The sequence below is a fragment of the Halichoeres trimaculatus genome, unplaced genomic scaffold (genome assembly GCF_033239565.1).
Source record: "Halichoeres trimaculatus isolate MK-OKI-2021-1 unplaced genomic scaffold, fHalTri1.1 fHalTri1_scaffold_1, whole genome shotgun sequence".
Taxonomy (NCBI): Eukaryota; Metazoa; Chordata; class Actinopteri; order Labriformes; family Labridae; genus Halichoeres; species Halichoeres trimaculatus.
Genome location: NW_027437179.1, coordinates 27,583,906 through 27,601,902, shown reverse-complemented (window position 1 = coordinate 27,601,902; position 17,997 = coordinate 27,583,906). Strand labels below are relative to the sequence as shown.

Here is a 17,997-nt window from a genome sequence, read left to right as displayed (position 1 = left end):
AGTTTGGTTTCTTTAATTAAGAAAAAAATAATTTCATTAACTTGACATGGTTATATTTTATAAACAAGTGTCAGATTCTTTTTTATAAGTTTTTTATAAGGAATAAGTTTTGTCTTTTAAGAATCAAATTATCAGGACTGGTCAGGTGAATGTGGCTCATAAATGAGTCTGACAATGTTTTGATGGAAATAAGACACCTCCAGAGAATCCAGTTTATGCAGTACATTATGACCACAGGGATCCCTAACATGACTGCTAAATTTTTTCTAATTTTTTCTGTATGCACTCAAAATTTGAGGCTATTTTTAGATGAGGTTAAACAGCAATTAAACATCAAAGTATGCCTCTTTTTCTCATGACACATCAGATGGTACATCAAAAAATAAGGTGAGAAAACTTTTATTTACATATAACAAGTGAATGACTTTTATCTCTTTATATTATCGAACAAGTCTCAACCATTTGTCTCTGAGTTTGGTGCTTCTGAAATGATGGGTAATGTGAACTGAGGTGGAGTAGAAATAGCCCTAATTCACACTATGCAGATAGTATGAGTCTAAAGAACAAGTGTAAACAGATATCAAGGCACAAACATATGTAAAAAGACTCAGAATTAAACTAAGAGTACAGAACAATCCAAGTTAGGAACAGACAAAACCACTTAAAAAACTTGCAGATATTTTAAAAGTGACACATAGCTGTTTTTGTTTTGTTTCTTTTCAGAAGTTCAGGAATGTTGTTCAGTTTGTGGGGGTGCGAGCTAATCTATGGGTGCTCATGCAGGACGATGCATTATAGTACAAGTGTGAATATTGATCCTGTGTAAACATTGTACAAAAAAAACATTTCCCTTCATCCAGCTGTGTTCTTCATGCAAGGTTGTTTTCTTCTAAAAATAAGCTCTGTGCAGTCCAAAGGTTCAGAGAATGGCAACTCTTGTTAACATAAAGAAAAGGATTTTTATCAAAAGAGTTTTTCTTTTATTCTGCACTCTTGTAACTGGACACCTGAAAACAATAAGTACAATAAAACAAGAAACTGAAATTAGGATTTGAATAAAAAAACTAGTTGTTCTCCAATTGATCTCTTTTGGCATGAAAATTCCTTAGTTGCTTAAATCTCATTTGTCAGGCTGCATAAAGAGATAATGGCTTATTCAGGGGTAATCCCAACCCTTCTGACCCCTATTCTAAAACAGATAATATGTTACAGCTTGTAAAGTAGGGAATAAAGCTTGTTGACTGCTCATTCGTCTTAGACTCTTGTCCAATAAAAGGGGTCCTGGGTTAGATATCTATCTATCTATCTATCTATCTATCTATCTATCTATCTAAAAGTGCTCAGTATGGATGGTTTGTGAAGCCCTGTTTGCTGCAGTAAGAACATAAAAAAGAAAATGAACAACAACACAATTGGCAGAGAATGTAATGGTTGCAAATCAGTGATAGCTGAAGTTCTTTACGGGTTCCCCTTCAGGAGTCCAGTCTTTTATGGTTTTCATTATGAAAAGCAGTAATCATCACATGGCTGTTGCAGTCTCTCATGCAGTCTGTGTGCATCAGGCATCTTCCTGCATGAAAAGAAAGAAGATGAAAAACAGAACTGTTAAACTCATACAGTCCCAAATCTGTTCAAAACATTTGTTTTGCAAAGGTAAGGAAAACACCTGGTGTTTAGAGACATATAAATGTTGAGGTTTCATTTTTACCAGGTTTGGTCAGGTTTAATTCTCAGGGCTGAATGGACTGTTTTTTTCTGATTTTTGATCACGTTATTAAAAGATGCTTCACCAACTCATAAACAAATTTCTCCAGTATTATATTTACCTAATCACACATTTCCCTCAATACCAACAAAAAGTTAGATAACAAAAAACATGACAGCCTGTCTTATAAAAACTACACAAAAGCTCAAAATGATCTACATATTTAAAAACAAGTAAAATAGAAGGAGTGTACAATTTGGTAAAGGGTTCTGGGATTAAATTCAATTACAGAATACAACAACTATTCTTTATTTAACCAGCCCCACTTCACAACAGATGTTATCTCAAGAAGTTTTACAAAAAGAGCAGGTCTAGACCGGCTAATGTTATTTCATTATCAAAGAGTTCACAACAAAACAAGATAAGGAGTCATGTCACAATTGAACCCACTATGAGGAGAGCACTTTGCATCAGTTAGCAAGTCAGAAACATTGACCAGAACTGACATGTGCCTCAAAAGTTGTGAGGAGCTCTGGTTTTAAAGCACATGATGAGGTGTTTTATTGAACCTGTACCATGTTGTGGACATGTAATACTCCTTTAAGGAACTTCTGGTTTGTGTCTGTTTCTGTGAACAGAGTAGGGCTTCTTATCTGTCTGCTAATTTTGTCCAACTATTATCTTGCTTTGTTGAAGTACAATGAATCATTCATTAAGAATCTCAACCATGGAAAACAAAAAACAATAGCTGTTCCCACACCTTATCTTACACAGCCGATGGCAAACACTACACGTTTCACACCTTAGAAGTGACAAAATAGTCTTACATGTTGGTAATTGTTTGCTTTTGAACTCATACAAGGGCATTTGTGTGAATTTCATTTTGTTTCTAACCTCTTACAACCCGAGCTTTTGTCAGGAGTGCAATTTTCAATTCACCTTGCTCTTTTGGATAAGTAAGACCTAATAAGTAATAACGAAATAACAAAATAACGAAATAATTAATAACTGATAACTAAACTTAGTCTTTGTACAGGAAGTTTGATTATTTGTGTTATGAGTTCTCCATTAGTTGTTTGTTAGTAGTGTTATTTTACTTAAATACATTGTATTTTGTATTTGTTTTTTAACTAAAATAGGTGAAATGTTGTAATTTTACCAAGAGATGATGTAGGCACAGTCCCTAAGTGTGGCAAATAGGTCAAAATTTTAAAAAATGAAGTATCATGGGTCTGAGAGGCAGGATTGTAATGTCTTCAAATGTGGGTACTAGGTCTTAAAAATAAAAATAAAAAATCATTTTATATATCATTTCATTTTATTGTTGACTGTCTTTTACTGTTTTTATTGTTTGTTTTTTTATCTTTTTATTGTTCACTTTGAGATTCACCCACAAATGTAAAGTGCATTATAAATAAAATCCATTGTTATTTATTACTAGGTCTTAAGAGGTTAAAACAGCTGCAGAAAGTACAGTCAGCGGTACCAAAGTGTGTTAATGGCTCTAGATTTTGAACAAACAGATACATATGTTTAGTGCTGGAAGACACTCCTTTTTGAAAACAAGTCCTTGATGATTTAAATGATGTAACAAATAAAGGTTAAATTTGTTACTTATGAATTTAGAAGTTGTTGTCTTTGAACAAACATTTGGCTCTTAGAAGTCAGTCTGTAGTAAAATAAAATCACCCCGTGACCCACAGTTTTATACCCAAAGATATTCATATTTAACCCACAGACGAGAAAAGTCAAAAAGTTACGTTAAAGAAGATTAAATTAGGTATTTTGGGATTTTTGTCTGAAAGGATTTCAACTTCACTGAATAACTGATCAGTAGTTTTTCACCCGTAGCAACCCAAAGAGCCCTCCTGACATCTGTCCCTGGGATCTGTCTTACCTTTAGAATAGACCACAGTCTTTCAGGTTGTTCTTGATAATGACATCAGTGACAGCGTCAAACACAAACTGAACGTTCTTGGTATCAGTGGCACAGGTGAAGTGTGTGTAGATCTCCTTTGTGTCCTTCTTCTTGTTCAGGTCCTCAAACTTTGTCTGAATGTAACTCGCTGCTTCATCAAACTTGTTTGCTCCTGGGAAACAAAAGTTTGAAAAGACAACAGGTTATAAGTTTTGTGTTGTGAGTTGGACAGAAATGTGCCAGCGGTAGCTGTACAGTCTTTGTTTGTGTATGCAGATGTTTAAATATTAATGCAGTGCAGCCCTGGATGGTCCACTGTGTACCTGTGTATTCAGGGAAGCAGATGGTGAGAGGGCTGCGGGTGATCTTCTCCTCAAACAGATCCTTCTTGTTGAGGAAGAGGATAATGGAGGTCTCCGTGAACCACTTGTTATTGCAGATGGAGTCAAACAGCTTCATGCTCTCATGCATTCGGTTCTAGAGAGGAAGAAAAAGAAAACATTCAGTAATAGATACAAAAATGCATCAGCACTGCCACCAGGGGGCGCTGCTTCATCAATATTTAAAATTTGAGGAAGAGTTGATTCTTCCCAGTGTCTTTTGGCAAAGTCTCTCCAGAGCACTCGATTTGATTCATAGGATGATGAAGAAATTAGGGTCAAATGGTTCAAGTAACTAACAAATTATTCTCCATTATACAATTACACTCCACTGGAGCAACCATGAATTGATCTTTAGACTCGAGTCAATTTCATCATCTGACTGTCAGTGGTGTTAAATGTCCCACTGGAAATCAGCCAAATAGCAGATTCATGAAGCAAGTTCAGTAATATTGACCAGGCTGATGAAGATTAAATGCAAGAACAGGGATTTTTTTCCTCACCATCTCTTCATCCTCAGCCAACACCAGATCGTACGCACTCAGCGCAACACAGAAAATGATGGCTGTGACTCCTTCAAAGCAATGGATCCACTTCTTCCTCTCTGAGCGCTGGCCTCCAACATCAAACATCCTGCAAAGAGGCATAAAACAGTGTGTGTTTGTGTGTATCTGTGTAAACGAGAGGTAGAGGATGGCCAAAGTGAAAGACAGTAAGGTGAAGCTTTCAGGGAAAAGGCATAGAGAGCACTTGAGTAAAAATAAAGTCTGAAAAGAGAGGAAGGAAGGAGAAAGTTGAGGTGATATTCCATCCCTGAATGTGCATTAAGTTTTCATGAGACTTGAGAGAAAAAGTGGCGAGAAGAAGGAGGAGAGGTGTCTGTCAGAGATCTGACTGCAGGGTCAGTGTGGGCCAGAGCAGTGGCTAATAGGCAGGCTGAGCCCTGTGATCAAAGCTGTTTGAGATTTAAAGTGAGCAAAGCCTGCAGACAGCTGAAAATTCACGAGTGCACCTCATCCAGGACATCCAGTTACAGAGGAGGGTGACGCAGAAGAGGTCCCACTTGGACCACCACAACTAAGCCATAGCTGAAAGAAGATATCTCATATCTATGAGCTTTTTTTTAAAACTTCCTGTGTTTTTTATAGCGCACAGAGCAGGGTTACAAAACATGACTTTCTTTTTATCGATTGCCTCCATGTATTATTCAGGGCAAATATTGAATCAGTGACTGAGAGTAAATATCAGAGAGTTTATCAGGAAACAGGTCACACCAAAGCTGTGGGGCTGCTGCTGATGTGAAAATGACGCAGGGTCTGAATACTGCTAGAAAACCTACAAGAAGAATATATTTTATCTCATGTTCTCAGCCCCGTATATCACCTCTTTGTCATATTTCATAAATTAAATGCCATTTCTCCTTTCGTATACTAGATAAACGCATTATCAAGTGCTGAAACTCTTCCTATAGCCCTTTTGATCCTCTATTCAGAAATATTTCTATACATCCATTACTATCCCACACATGAGAGCTTCAGCTTGGTCTGAGTATATTTTATATAAGGCCTACAGCACTCTGCCGCATGGAGGATGTACTTAAATATCAGCGGCATACTAAGCCCTGGTTTTAAGTGAGAGTGCGGTGGGCAGGATTTAACTCATTTACCCAGCTCTCAGTGCAATTATGATAATTAAAAATTTAATTGGTGCTTCAATTTTGCTTCTGAGTAGCTGAGGAGGAGGCTGGAAAAGAGACGCTGCTGCCGGAGGAGGCTTTGTTTAACTTGCAAAAAGAAAAAAAAATGTAAAAAATGTAAATGTCTTTACATTGTTTTTCTTTGGGCTCCTTCAAAAAAGCACAAGAATGGTTATTTTTTTTGCAGGTTTTTTTATGCGCTATATAGTCTTGCATTACATGTGAGATTAAGTGACAACCAGCAGTTTGTTATGAATCAATCAATAACACTCTGAACAAGCATGTGAGGTATGTGGGGGGTCTTATTAACACTCACCCACCTTAATGTCAAGTACACACTCCCACTGAGCGTAAGCTGGGGAGTGAGAGTTTCCATTGATTGCAAAAGTGCTTGTTTTAAAATAAAAGCACCTTTTAAAGTGTGTGTTTTCTTCCTAAAGTCCACAAACATTGCAATCAGGTGAGTGTTTCTATCCTTACTTGAAGTGTAGTTCCTTGAAGGTGAAGTGAGTTTCCACAATGCCTGTGGTCTTGACACGAGTTCGCAGCACATCCTGCTGGGTTGGGATGTAATCGGCTTTAGCTATCCTCTCCAGGTCATTCAGGTAACTAGACAAGAGAGACAGAGAGATAAAGAAGGAGGGGATTTCAACATGACTTGAAGACTGCAAATAAGGGAGAGCAATGCATAAACAAGCTGCAAACCCACACAAGACACCTAGGTCGTTGATGCACTCGTGGTGCATTAACATCAGACAAAAAAAGTCTGCTTTTACTCAACAGCTTTGAACTGTAATAAACTCCAGCAGTTTCGTGAACTTCCTGTGGAGTGACTCATTCTGCAGCACTCAATTCTAGACAGTCAAAGTTTTGGTAATAGCATTACATCAGGCTGTTTGAGTGCCTTTTAAGGGATTATGCTGAGGTCTCGTAATATTCAAGGTACAACTGAATTCATCACAGATCTCAGACTCCAGCTCATCACTTGTTTGTTCTACCAAAACTGGTGCTAAATGACAGGATGTAAAAACATTGGGTTTAACTAAACCTTAACTAGTTACTTATTGTGTTTTTTGATTGTTTCAATATTTCTTGTAAGCATACTTTCTACAAATAATCACTTTTATATCGTCATATTGTTTTCATTTCATTTTAAATGGTACAGGAATATCAGGTAATGCTAGCTAGGTTAACTACAGATGTCCAGAACTTTCTATTACAGGGACAAAGACAGCAGTGTCAGACCATCAGTATCTTCTCAATTGTGCTCTTACTAGCTTACTCTTGATGAGTTACTACTTTCACACCATCAAATTTATATTTTAGTAAGTAAATAAAATTCTTCTGGCACTTCTTTCCATTTTTAGAAGGACATGTTATAAGATATGTTAGAAAAATGGTTGCCATGGGCTCCACCAACTCAAGGCGCTGAGTAAAATTTGATTTACAGTGAATTGATGATATGGTCACTTTCTGTAAACATGCAGAACACGACCAATTTAAAGGCATCATTTATCCCACTTGTGTGTACCCTGTCCTGATTGTCTTGCTCAGCTGTGCTTGCTAGCTTTAGCTCCCTAGCATTTTAATTCCTTGTATCACCCTGTCTTTCTGAAGTGTTTTGTCCTTTCACTCTGGATCCTACATTTTACGTTCACCTGGTGTCCAATTCAGGTTTCTGTCTTGCTGACTTTTTCTTCGGCTCACAGATCCTTGCAAGTCTTTCTCCCTCACTAAAGGCATTTTGTTGTCACCTTCCTTGTAATAAAGTAAGCACTTATTCTTCTTAAATAGTCTGGTTTTTTTTATCTGCTGTGCTGTTGATTTCCCCGTTTCCTTGTATTTGCACTGAGCTCAGTATAATGGCTGCTTAGAAATGTTTATGGAGAACATGTTTTGCTTCTGTTCCCAGCTGTTCCTGGAAACATGCAGCACATCGATATTACTCTCAGCATCAGTTACTTGCCTTCAATGCTGGTTGAAATAAAAGCTTAGCTTTGCAGCTTAGAGCTTAAATCCTTTTCTTGATGGTGCTCATAACTTGTTTTTCAAGCTATACAGAGAATGCATGAACTGCATCTGCTTGATAATGTAGTTTTGAATTTCTGCAGCTGAAACTTTGGTGACATTTCATTCTGCTTGTGTTACACACACACACAGAATGCAGCAGGTTGCTCCCCACTGTTTTACCATTCATTCAATCATAATCCAATTAATCTGGAGGTCTGATATTGTTTATACTTCTGCGGCACTCTTTGCCAACCTGCAGCCCTTGACAGACTTATTTTAAGCTGTTCATCTGCTGCCTCTCAACATTAAATAACATTTTGTGTCCAAACCTGCTCCATCTGGGGTTGTTTTGCTGGGTTTTTGATTTATCACTCTCAGTTTAATAGATACAACATGTCCTCTAGTGGTGGTGTATATATGTTTGCATGTCTAATGCTGTTTCCTGCAGTATACAAATTTCTGTTTCTATTTTAAACCATGCTGTGCTTTTTGGTATTGACTTGCTGGGAGACAGATTAGGTTGGACTGTAAAAACCTAATACCAATTCCGCACACATTATGTGATAATATAACAAATCCACATGAGACGTGGCTGCTCAAGATGTCCATATGGGACCACTAAGGGGTTGCAGTGAGACCAAGTGGCACTAACTGCTGTCATCAGTGAGAGGACTTCTGCGGTGACTGAAATCTTTTGCATGATTTATATTCACCCAAAACTTAAAGTGTACTCTTGTTTAATTATGTGAATCTTATTGATAAAATAGAGAAGGTACTTAAAAGTACAGTCTTTGAACCAACATATGCATTAGGGATATTCTGAAGTGAAAAGGGTGTGAAAACTGAAATTTGAATCTTGACTAAACTACTAGTCTAAGGTGAGAAAGCACAGAAAACTGTCAAAACATAGCATTATTTATTTCTCACTGTTAAATATAGAATCACAGAGAGTGTAGGTTAATGGCAGCTCTCTCTCCCTTTGTCTGTATCTTGTAGTTTCCTCTGTTTTCTGGTTCAACATGGTTTACATGTTATAAGATGCCATCTGTCCCATGTGACTATTTAGATCCAGGTAGTAGAATATTGTTTCAGGACCGATTAACCAGAACTACATCCCTGGCTAGTAGTTAAGCTACAGCTTCGTCACATCTGACCAACATTTTGGACCAAAGATCATAAAATATGACTAATTTATTTGTACATCTATTAATTCTGGTGCTGGCTAGTGTGGATGCTGACTTACGATAAGTTGCTAAATTCAATGTTTCTTGGCACATTATAGGATTTTTATTGTTGTGTTATGATAACAGCTTGTCGATCATCCAATTGGGTTTCAGCTGACTTTGATTGTATGTAGAAAAGTAATCGTTTGAAGGAAAAAGAGGTAGACAGAATCAGCCAAAATACAATCTTGAACACCACTAGTGGTTACATGACAACAATTTAGCCCCATTCTTGATATGATAAAGAGATACCTGTATGTAAGAACAGCTGACTAAATTGTCTTAGATTCCATCCCATTTTTTGTATCTCAATTTTCTAGTAAACACTTGAAAAGCAAGAACTGTGGAGCGCAGATGGCCTGGTAATCCAAGTCGCCCTCGTGTGGGTGGCTTGGGTTCAAGAGTCCAGGCCAGTTTCATGCATGGCACTTCCCACTCTTTCCCCATTTCTGAATCTATCCACTGTCCTCTCTCCTATCTCTTTAAATGCATCTATCTTTCAAGTTTAACTTATTCTGTTGCGACTTGCAATCGTGCAAGTAATATTATCCCAGCACTCTACCTTTCACAGCTTTAACTTATCCGACTGAAACGCAGTATGTGTCCTAAGACTGAACAAAGGAGCAGCGTTGGAGTGCACAAGCAAGCCTCAAGAAACAACATACAGGATCCATACAATATGTTGAAGCAAATTCACTTTACATTGAAGTATAGCTGTGTCTTCTAAAGATGTGGTGTTTTACTATCTCCTCTTTCAGTTTTGCATGAATATTTCGTGTCCTTCTTTCCCCTCTCCTTTGTTCTCTTTTTTTAAATTTCAGTTTTCTGACAGACTGTTGGTCAGCAGGGGACGATGGAACCATCTTCAACATGTTTAACACAACCTGACCCACATAAACAAGCATTACATCATCACCCAGGGCCAGCTGGGAGCTTTAGTGGCCAAGACAACACACTGAACGCTTCACTGGCACAAAGAGATGCGGTTTGTATCAAACATTTTAGCTGTTCAAATGTCACTATTCATGCATGTCACAGCCACAGTGTAATAAAAATTAATGAGACAGTCACCCCCCTTGAGTGGAAACATAAAAAATGATTACAAAAACATTTTTCTGTCTCATTAGAGCCAGGGCAAAGTACTTTCAAATGGGATTAAAGGAAAGTCAACACAAAGCATTTCTGACTTTCAAAATGTTGCTTAAATGAAACGTACCAGGTTGCTTCCCATACAACAAAAACACATATATCACTTGATGGATTTTTGTTATCACAGAAAGCAGTTCTCAAGCCTTACTTGGAACTTACATTTCCTTGAAGTTACACAATTCTACAAAGCCTCACCTTTTCCCTCCCTCAAGACAAACCATTCTGCTCTCAGCTTATCGGGTTACAATATCTGACAATAAAAGCCAGAAAGGTAGAAAGAATCACTAAATGGGAGTTATTGGACCATCCTTCCAGTCTCCTATCGCTCCTTGGAGAAGTCAGAGACAGGTTTCTCACTGCGGCACTCATAAGAGAGGCTGGAAGTACTGCAACATTAGATCCATCACAGGAGCCGGAGAGCAGCATCAATAATGGAAGGAATATTAAGCAGGCCTTTATGTGACGACATTAAATGAATCAGAAAGACCATAAAACTAATACCATCCCTTTTCATTCACTTTCCTTGTCTGTTTTATAATCTAATCAAACAAAAATGCAGAAATACATTCCCAAAACATTAGTAATTTATAAGGCTGGTATGCAGGATGAGAAGAGAGGCCACATTTGATGATCTACGAGGTTTCCCTGCGTGTCACATTAACATTTATAGCAGTGAAACTTGAGTTTACTGAATACTGAATATTGATCTATGTAGAAGTAGAGCTGGAAATGAAAGAAACAGTACACAAACACATTTTATAAAAGTAGCAGCCTGGGTTGACAATATTAAAAGTCATAAATCTTAAGCAGTAGATTTTGTTGAGTTCCTACAGGAAGGAAAAGGGGACAGGTTTTAAAATTGATCACTCAGTATAAAACATACATAGACATTCACACTCACTATGCTGCAGAGTCATTGAGCTGGAACTCTCGCGACCGCGCAAAGCAGCTCTGTATGCCACTGTCAGCCCAGAGCCGCCGGATCACGTTGGCCAGGTCGTCAGGAAGGATGCCCTGCTCCTCTGCAGCTACAGACAGAGCAAAAAGCTGCTGAGCATCGTCCTGCAGGGGGTGATAGAGGCACAGGGCAGAAGAGTTAGAATCTGCTTATGAACTTGCTTTATGCTTTAACAGTGCAACAGTGCATTCTGGAAAGACTCTTATAAGCCTTATTGATGTAAAGTGTTCTTTCTATGCAGATGATACTTTAGCTTTGATAAGACTCCAAAATGGATTCACTGCTTGTGAATAATCATATGTTAAAAATCAGTGGATTCATATTTTTAGTTGACTAAACAACTAATGCCCTCACTCTTGCTAACTGATACTAGGATTACAAGTCTGTGGAACTTAATAGCTTAGACTTTTTTATTATTGTTTTTATATGTGCACTGAAACAAGCACAGACATGTCGACATCAACCTGTCGCTAATGTTAACCACACGAAGTAAACTAATTTGACAACATTGTTTGGCTGTGTTAAATACACTGCGCTCAGTAGGGATACACAAATCCCAATTTTTAAGCTCTGATACCAGTGCTGACATCTGGGCTTTGGTATCGATTGACAACAATGCTGTCCCGTTACATTAAGAGATAGACTGATATGGATTTTTTGGGGCAGATACCAATACTGATTATTAGTAGGCAAGGAGGCCGATAACCGATATTTGAAGCTGATATTCATTTGCAGTCAAAGTGAAAATATTGGCGTAAAAAATTTTGAACAATACAAACTCCAAAACTTAACTGCAATCAAATGCCTTCACTCATATGTTTATTAAACAGCCCCCAGGCTTAGCAGCATGTTTTATTAAGTTACATGAAAACTTTAAAAAATGATAGCTAAAGTTTTCTTAAGTAAATAAAGTTTTCCAAAATTTCAATGTAACTGCAATAAAACTGGACAGAATTGAGTTTGTGTTGCCTTTTACAGGCATGTAATGCAGTTGAATTAATTTACCGTTTGGTTTTACATGACTGATTTTAAATGACCATCCAGGGCTTCCATAGCATAGACAGGGAGAAATTCTGTGCAGAGAGGCAGCAGAGCCAAAACAAGACAGTTTTGATTGGGTTTCATAGCGGCCGTTGGATTAAAAAGAAAGGCAGATGCCGATATGCCTTAAAATGCCAAATATTGGCCCGGCCGATAATCGGTCTATCCCTAGTTATAATACCAGTATTAATTCAACTCTCTATATCTTAACATGAGTATAAGACTGAGGACTGTGTGGTGTGAAGAATTTAACTTGCAAATACTGCAAGCTGCCATCAGAGTTGTTGGAGAAACCAGTGTGAAAAACCTCTTAACAACTGTGGTGTTGTAATTATCTTTCTTTATGCTATTTTAGCTCTGCTTCACATAAATACACCAACCTGCCTTTGTTGATGATGTGTTATACACACATCGTTGTTTTAGACACAGAGTAGGATTGAGTTGAATGGATTTGCCCTTTGTCACTGAAATCTGATCTTGATTTTTTGAGTCAGCATTGGACTGATACCTGATACCAGGATCAGGTCCCTTCATCCCTAGTACTCAGTAGAGACTTAGAATTTAGATTTCCATTTAAAGGACTAGGAAGTTGGTCATTTCAGAACAGTCCTGGTTTCAGTTTGAGAAACTAAGTAACCGATTCTCAAAAAGCTGTGGCGTACAAAATTTTCTCTTTATGCTTGCTTGGTTTGAGATGGACTGTGGGAAAAATGTCACACTTATCATCCAAGGACACAATAAAAATGTTTTTTGTTGCCAACTGCTTTTCAACTACTATTTGGTTTACTATTGTAAAATGTAAACAGAGAAGCATAAGAGAAAAAGTATTCTTGATAAATGATAATACTTAGCAATAAACATAGAATATGTTAGTCTGAATGACCAAAACAGGTTTAAATGAAGTCTGGGGATGCTTCAATGTGAAGAACACGAGTCCATACTCTGTTTAGAATCTAGGATGCTAAACAACAGCACAACACTTTCCTGCTGCTCTATGAGGATGATGCTGTGTTCATTCTACGCCTGTATCTGCTTTTATATCAGAATGACAAAACATGCAGCTCTGAGCTTAATTTATATAATGAGGTACAAAAGCAATCATTGATCTCTGGTCTTTTCAGCTCATTGTGTTGTGTCAGCATTGCTGTAGTTGTTGTCTGGGTTTTGTTTTTGGCTGTACATGAATGCAAACATTCTTTAAACTAAATAAATGATGTACTGTGTATCAAACACATTTCAAGAGAAATGCATTTTTTGTTTCAACTGGTTTCTTTGACAGCTGACCCTTTCTGTTTGCAGTCAAACATTTACATGTGGATTATTTGTGCTGCTTTCTGATGCAGTAACTGTTTGATTTGGTTGGTATTTAGCTGTAGTGATCACAATGATTAAAAAAACACAAATAAAGGTGATGCTTCTTTTAATTAAGCTTTCGCCTTGCATGTGATTTATGCAGCAATCAACCTTTGTGTGACATATCTGCTGGAACATGTCTTTGATCCTTCAACCAAATTAAACAGCATAAATCTTAGCAAGAGTGCAAATGATGGTTCTATGGGCATTTTAGTGTTTAGAGGCATGCACATACTACTGCACACTGTCTGTGTGTTTGTGAGAGTGAGAACATTTCTACAGAGCTTCTGAGTGCAAGTATGGACATGCTGGCTGGGACACTAATTGCTAGTGTGGGAGTGTGTGAGAGTACTGTCACGTACATACAGCCATTTAACAGATCTGGCAAAAGAGGAAAAAAAGTCTCATGCGTCATGCTCTAATGACCACAGCCAGAGTCCTCCATCCTTTTATTACAACTTCATTTAAAGTCCAGACACCCCAGCTTCACACTGACAATCACTCCTCCACAGAAATGAGTCCAGCCCCTGTTAGAGTTCACCAACAGCTCGCTGTAGGCTGATAACTGTTCACAGGGTGTAGCAGACAGGATCTCTGCCTGAAGCTGTGGCTTGTTATTGATGAGTGTCTGTGTGCAGGGTGTGGCTGTGTCAGATTTTAATAAGTGCATGCTCTGCACGGCACTGTTAACAGTGATAAAAATAATAGACTTGTAGCTTAGAGTTTGATATAAACTAGATTGCAGTACACCAGATATGAGCTGATGCGCTCAGACTTTCTGGAAAAGGAAAAATCTGACTTGTGTTAGCATGATCGTATGAGGCTAATAGTCTTCTTCTCAATTTCACCAAAAGAGAAATCTTTCAGGATGAAGATTTAACTTCCCCATACAGAATTAAGACAAAGAAGCTGATAATGATCTTCACTTGACAAACTTTACAGTAAATGTGCTAATTAACCTGAGGCTAAGTCCCAGCCTCAACCACAATGAGCCAATCAAAGTGCGCATAGCCATTCCCATTCTCTACCCAGACGTCCATTGAAATGATTGCAGAAAGTCAGTTTTTGTCCAGTTAAGGTTTGGTAAGTTTAATTTGCTTAAACAGTGTTCATGTGGTACACACAACTCACAACTCAAAGTATCCTGAGAGGCTGGGCACGGGGTGTATTTCTTCTCCTTTCCTGAGACACATCTCAACTCATAAAAGTGTCCTCTTTGGATAAAGTTGTGTGGTAGACCACAATTTCAACTCAACATGAATAAAATTAACAAGGATTTTTACATCTGTTCTAAGGCAAGCCAACATTGTATTGGAGGCATATTTTGGAGGTGTAATAGCTGAGACAAAGGTTGGGAAGCGTTTTGCTGAATGATTCAATGTAAATAATGTAGCAAAACCTAATGGAGAGACATTCTTGGTAAAGATATTAAAAAGGCTGTTAATATTTTCTTTTATTCTGAGACAAAAAACTTCACTTCAGTGGTGATGGTGATGACAACAGATGAGGTTTGTCATTTTTGCACTGGGACCTGTAAATTTTGGCTTGTAAGTGCAGCTTTTCATCAGCCTTCTCAACAACAAACTGATTCATATATTGGAACGGTTCATGCCCCCTTCATCAAATAAAAGTACAACAATACATGGACCTGGAAATAAATCACACTTTAAAATGACCCAAGGTATGAAATTGTGAGTCGCCTGTACGTTCTTTCATATACAGGAAATGGCCACCAAAAGCCAGGAATGAATTTGTGTCATTGCTGAAAGGACAAAAATGACGGGGATTACTGAATGTGCTTTTAAAATGTGTCCCGCCAGCACCTTTTGAATAAATCCAATCTCCAAAACAGCCTCAAAGGCCTGTCTGCTGCTGCAGCATTTATTAGCAGCACCAGCAGCCTCTCTTCTTTTCATCACAACTTTGAGGAAAGAGCAGATCAAAGATAGAGGAGGTGAAGTCTCTGGCATGAGGACTTTTCCCCCTGCAGGTTGCAAAGACAGATCAGAGAAGTATCTCACTGTGTTCTAGTTTGAGTATCATCTGAAAGTTTCTCTCTCTGAAGATGCAGCTACTGTGAAAGGTAATTGTTAGAAATCACACCCTCATTTGGAGCATACACTTGCACAGACGAAATGGCTTGTACACCGAAGAGGAGGAGACATGGTCTGAGAAACAAACCTGATTATTCGGAGGCATCGCAGCCTCAAAAATCTTTGGGAAATGGGTTATATCCACTAATTAACTGAGTAAAATATTCATTTCAGACTTGTCCTGCCAAATTATAGTGAGAAAGAAACAAGCAAAAGTACACCCTGGAATGTAAATACAGAAAAGACCTCCTGTGGGTTAAATCCTGTACAAACAGTCTGAGTCTGAAGGAATGAACCATCAGCTGTTATATTGTGAAAATATATCAGACTTTGTTTTGCTGTGACATGAGAGAAATTCTGATCTTCAGGCCGACTAAATTCTGCTTTCTTACACTGAGATGACAGTTTTATGCCCTGTTAGTTTTATTCTCTTCTTCTGAATTCATAAACTTGCAACATTTTTGAGACAAAAGTTCTTTGTTTATAATGCATACTTAAACAAGTTATACAATCTCATTTTTATTTAAGAGTAAGGATAGAAATAAACAATAAAGATGTAAAAGAGGTGTCATTCAAGGAAAGTGTTTGTGCATCTTACCTCTCTCGACGTGTTGCTATAGTCTATCTTTAGACTCGTCATGGCTTTAACAATGGCCATAATAGACTGGATGGTGTTACTGTAAACTACAGCTCGGTACTGCTTACACTCGTCTTCTGAGTAACCATCTTCATGGATGATCCTTGAAAAGAAAAAAAAGCACGACTGAATTCACCTTGGATTCGTGACAGATAGATCATTCAGTGTAGATACAAACTTGGATCGACTGAGACTGCTACAGCATAAGTTAAAGAGGGGCTACAGTGCTATTTTTGAAGATTTATTCTATCCCCAAAGTAGGTTAACATGATTTCACACTAGTGTTATAGAAAACTCTAATTTCTGTCTCTGTCTGGGGCGGTTACACTGACTATTCAGACTGTGCCGTACTCAAGCACCATTGGCCCCTGCAGCACAGTTTCCCTGCTGGCCAGTGTGGCCTGCAGTCACACTGATCCCATATGAACCAGACCTTAGGCACATGCATGGGCCGCCAATGTCATCATGAAGTGTCTGTTTATGAGTAACACGGTCTCAGCAGTCTGAACAGTGAGACACAGAGAACATGGCGACACTTAAGTGACTTTTTTTTGGCAAATATACCTCATGGATTATACATCATGCTCACGATGTGTACACATGCTTGTGCTTATGCGTGTAGTGTATCATACCGAAGCACGCCCCTCCAAAGTGTGCCAAAGCAGAAAAGTGTACCGCACCTGAGCACAGTCTACTTGCAGTCACACCGGCCAAACAAATTAGACTTAAATCAAATCAAATCAAATCGAACTTTATTTATAAAGCACTTTTCATACATGAGATGTATCACAAAGTGCTGTACATTAAAATAAACAAGCAGATCAGGGAGATACAGATGATCAGGGAGATCAGGAAGATCCAGATGAGAATAGAATTTTGAAGGAGCTGTAAATGTGAAATGTTCTTTTTGGGAAGACCAGAGAGGAGAGCATTGCAATAATCAATTCTGCAGGTAATGAAAGCATGAACAAGAGTCTCCTCATTGGCTTGAGAGAGAAACTGGGGCACTCTGGAGATGTTCTTTAGATGATAAAAAGCCTTCTTGGTGACATCTCGAATATGTGGCTCAAAACTGAAGTTAAAATCAAATGTTACACCCAAATTTTTAACTTGTTTGCAGGGATTAAAGGATAGTGCTTTGAGTTTGCTCTCCAGTTTCTCTCTCTCTGGACCTGTACCAATAACTAAAATTTGAGTTTTGTCCTGGTTTAGCTGCAAAAAGTTGTCTGCCATCCAGGACTGGACGTCTAAATTACAGTTAAAAAGGGCATAGATCGGTCCTGTGTCATCAGGAGACACGGCAATGTAAAGGTGAGTGTCATCAGCATAGCTGTGAAAGTGGATACCGTGTCTCCTGATGACATCTCCTAAAGGTAACATGTAAAGGTTAAAAAGTGTTGGACCCAGGATCGAGCCCTGGGGAACGCCATATACCATTTCAAAGATTCTTGATGAGCGTTCCCCCGTGCTTACATACAATTTCCTATCGGAGAGTCGAAGCGTTCTTGGACATGGTACAAATGGCCAGTGTGACCACACCTCAAGGCTCCTCACTCAATAAACCCTTTTCCCTTTGGTTGGCTAGCCCACTGCAAGCCTGTTGGGGACAGAGCTATGGGCAAACCTTGGTGTTTAAGGACCACCCCTCCATCTTGTTATGAATGCTATGGCCTCATTATTTCTCCAAGTCCTGTGAAGATCTTGTGTAGATTTTGTGCAGCTTTTTGAGCAGTTGATAGACAGATTGAGGTCTACAACATATGAACATGTAGCACCTTGAAAATCAGCACATTTAGTATTGGCATCCAACCTTACCTAATTTCCATGTTTACAA

At 38.3% G+C, this 17,997-nt stretch overlaps 1 protein-coding gene across 2 annotated transcripts in view; it reads right to left on the bottom strand.

Moving 5' to 3' along the window:
* Window positions 1–385: 385 nt before the first annotated feature.
* The window catches only part of gnai2b (guanine nucleotide binding protein (G protein), alpha inhibiting activity polypeptide 2b), a 53,492-nt gene continuing 35,880 nt past the window's right edge, over window positions 386–17,997 (bottom strand). The window contains exons 4-10 of one of the 2 annotated variants that reach the window (XM_074666685.1): window positions 16,125–16,266; window positions 10,983–11,143; window positions 6,180–6,308; window positions 4,507–4,636; window positions 3,947–4,100; window positions 3,603–3,795; window positions 386–1,570 (exon numbers count right to left, since the gene is read on the bottom strand). In XM_074666685.1, the coding sequence (XP_074522786.1) occupies window positions 3,605–3,795; window positions 3,947–4,100; window positions 4,507–4,636; window positions 6,180–6,308; window positions 10,983–11,143; window positions 16,125–16,266 (907 nt within the window). In that variant the 3' untranslated portion in view covers window positions 386–1,570; window positions 3,603–3,604. The remainder of the gene's footprint in view (window positions 1,571–3,602; window positions 3,796–3,946; window positions 4,101–4,506; window positions 4,637–6,179; window positions 6,309–10,982; window positions 11,144–16,124; window positions 16,267–17,997) is intronic. The other variant, XM_074666676.1, reaches the window with a different exon arrangement.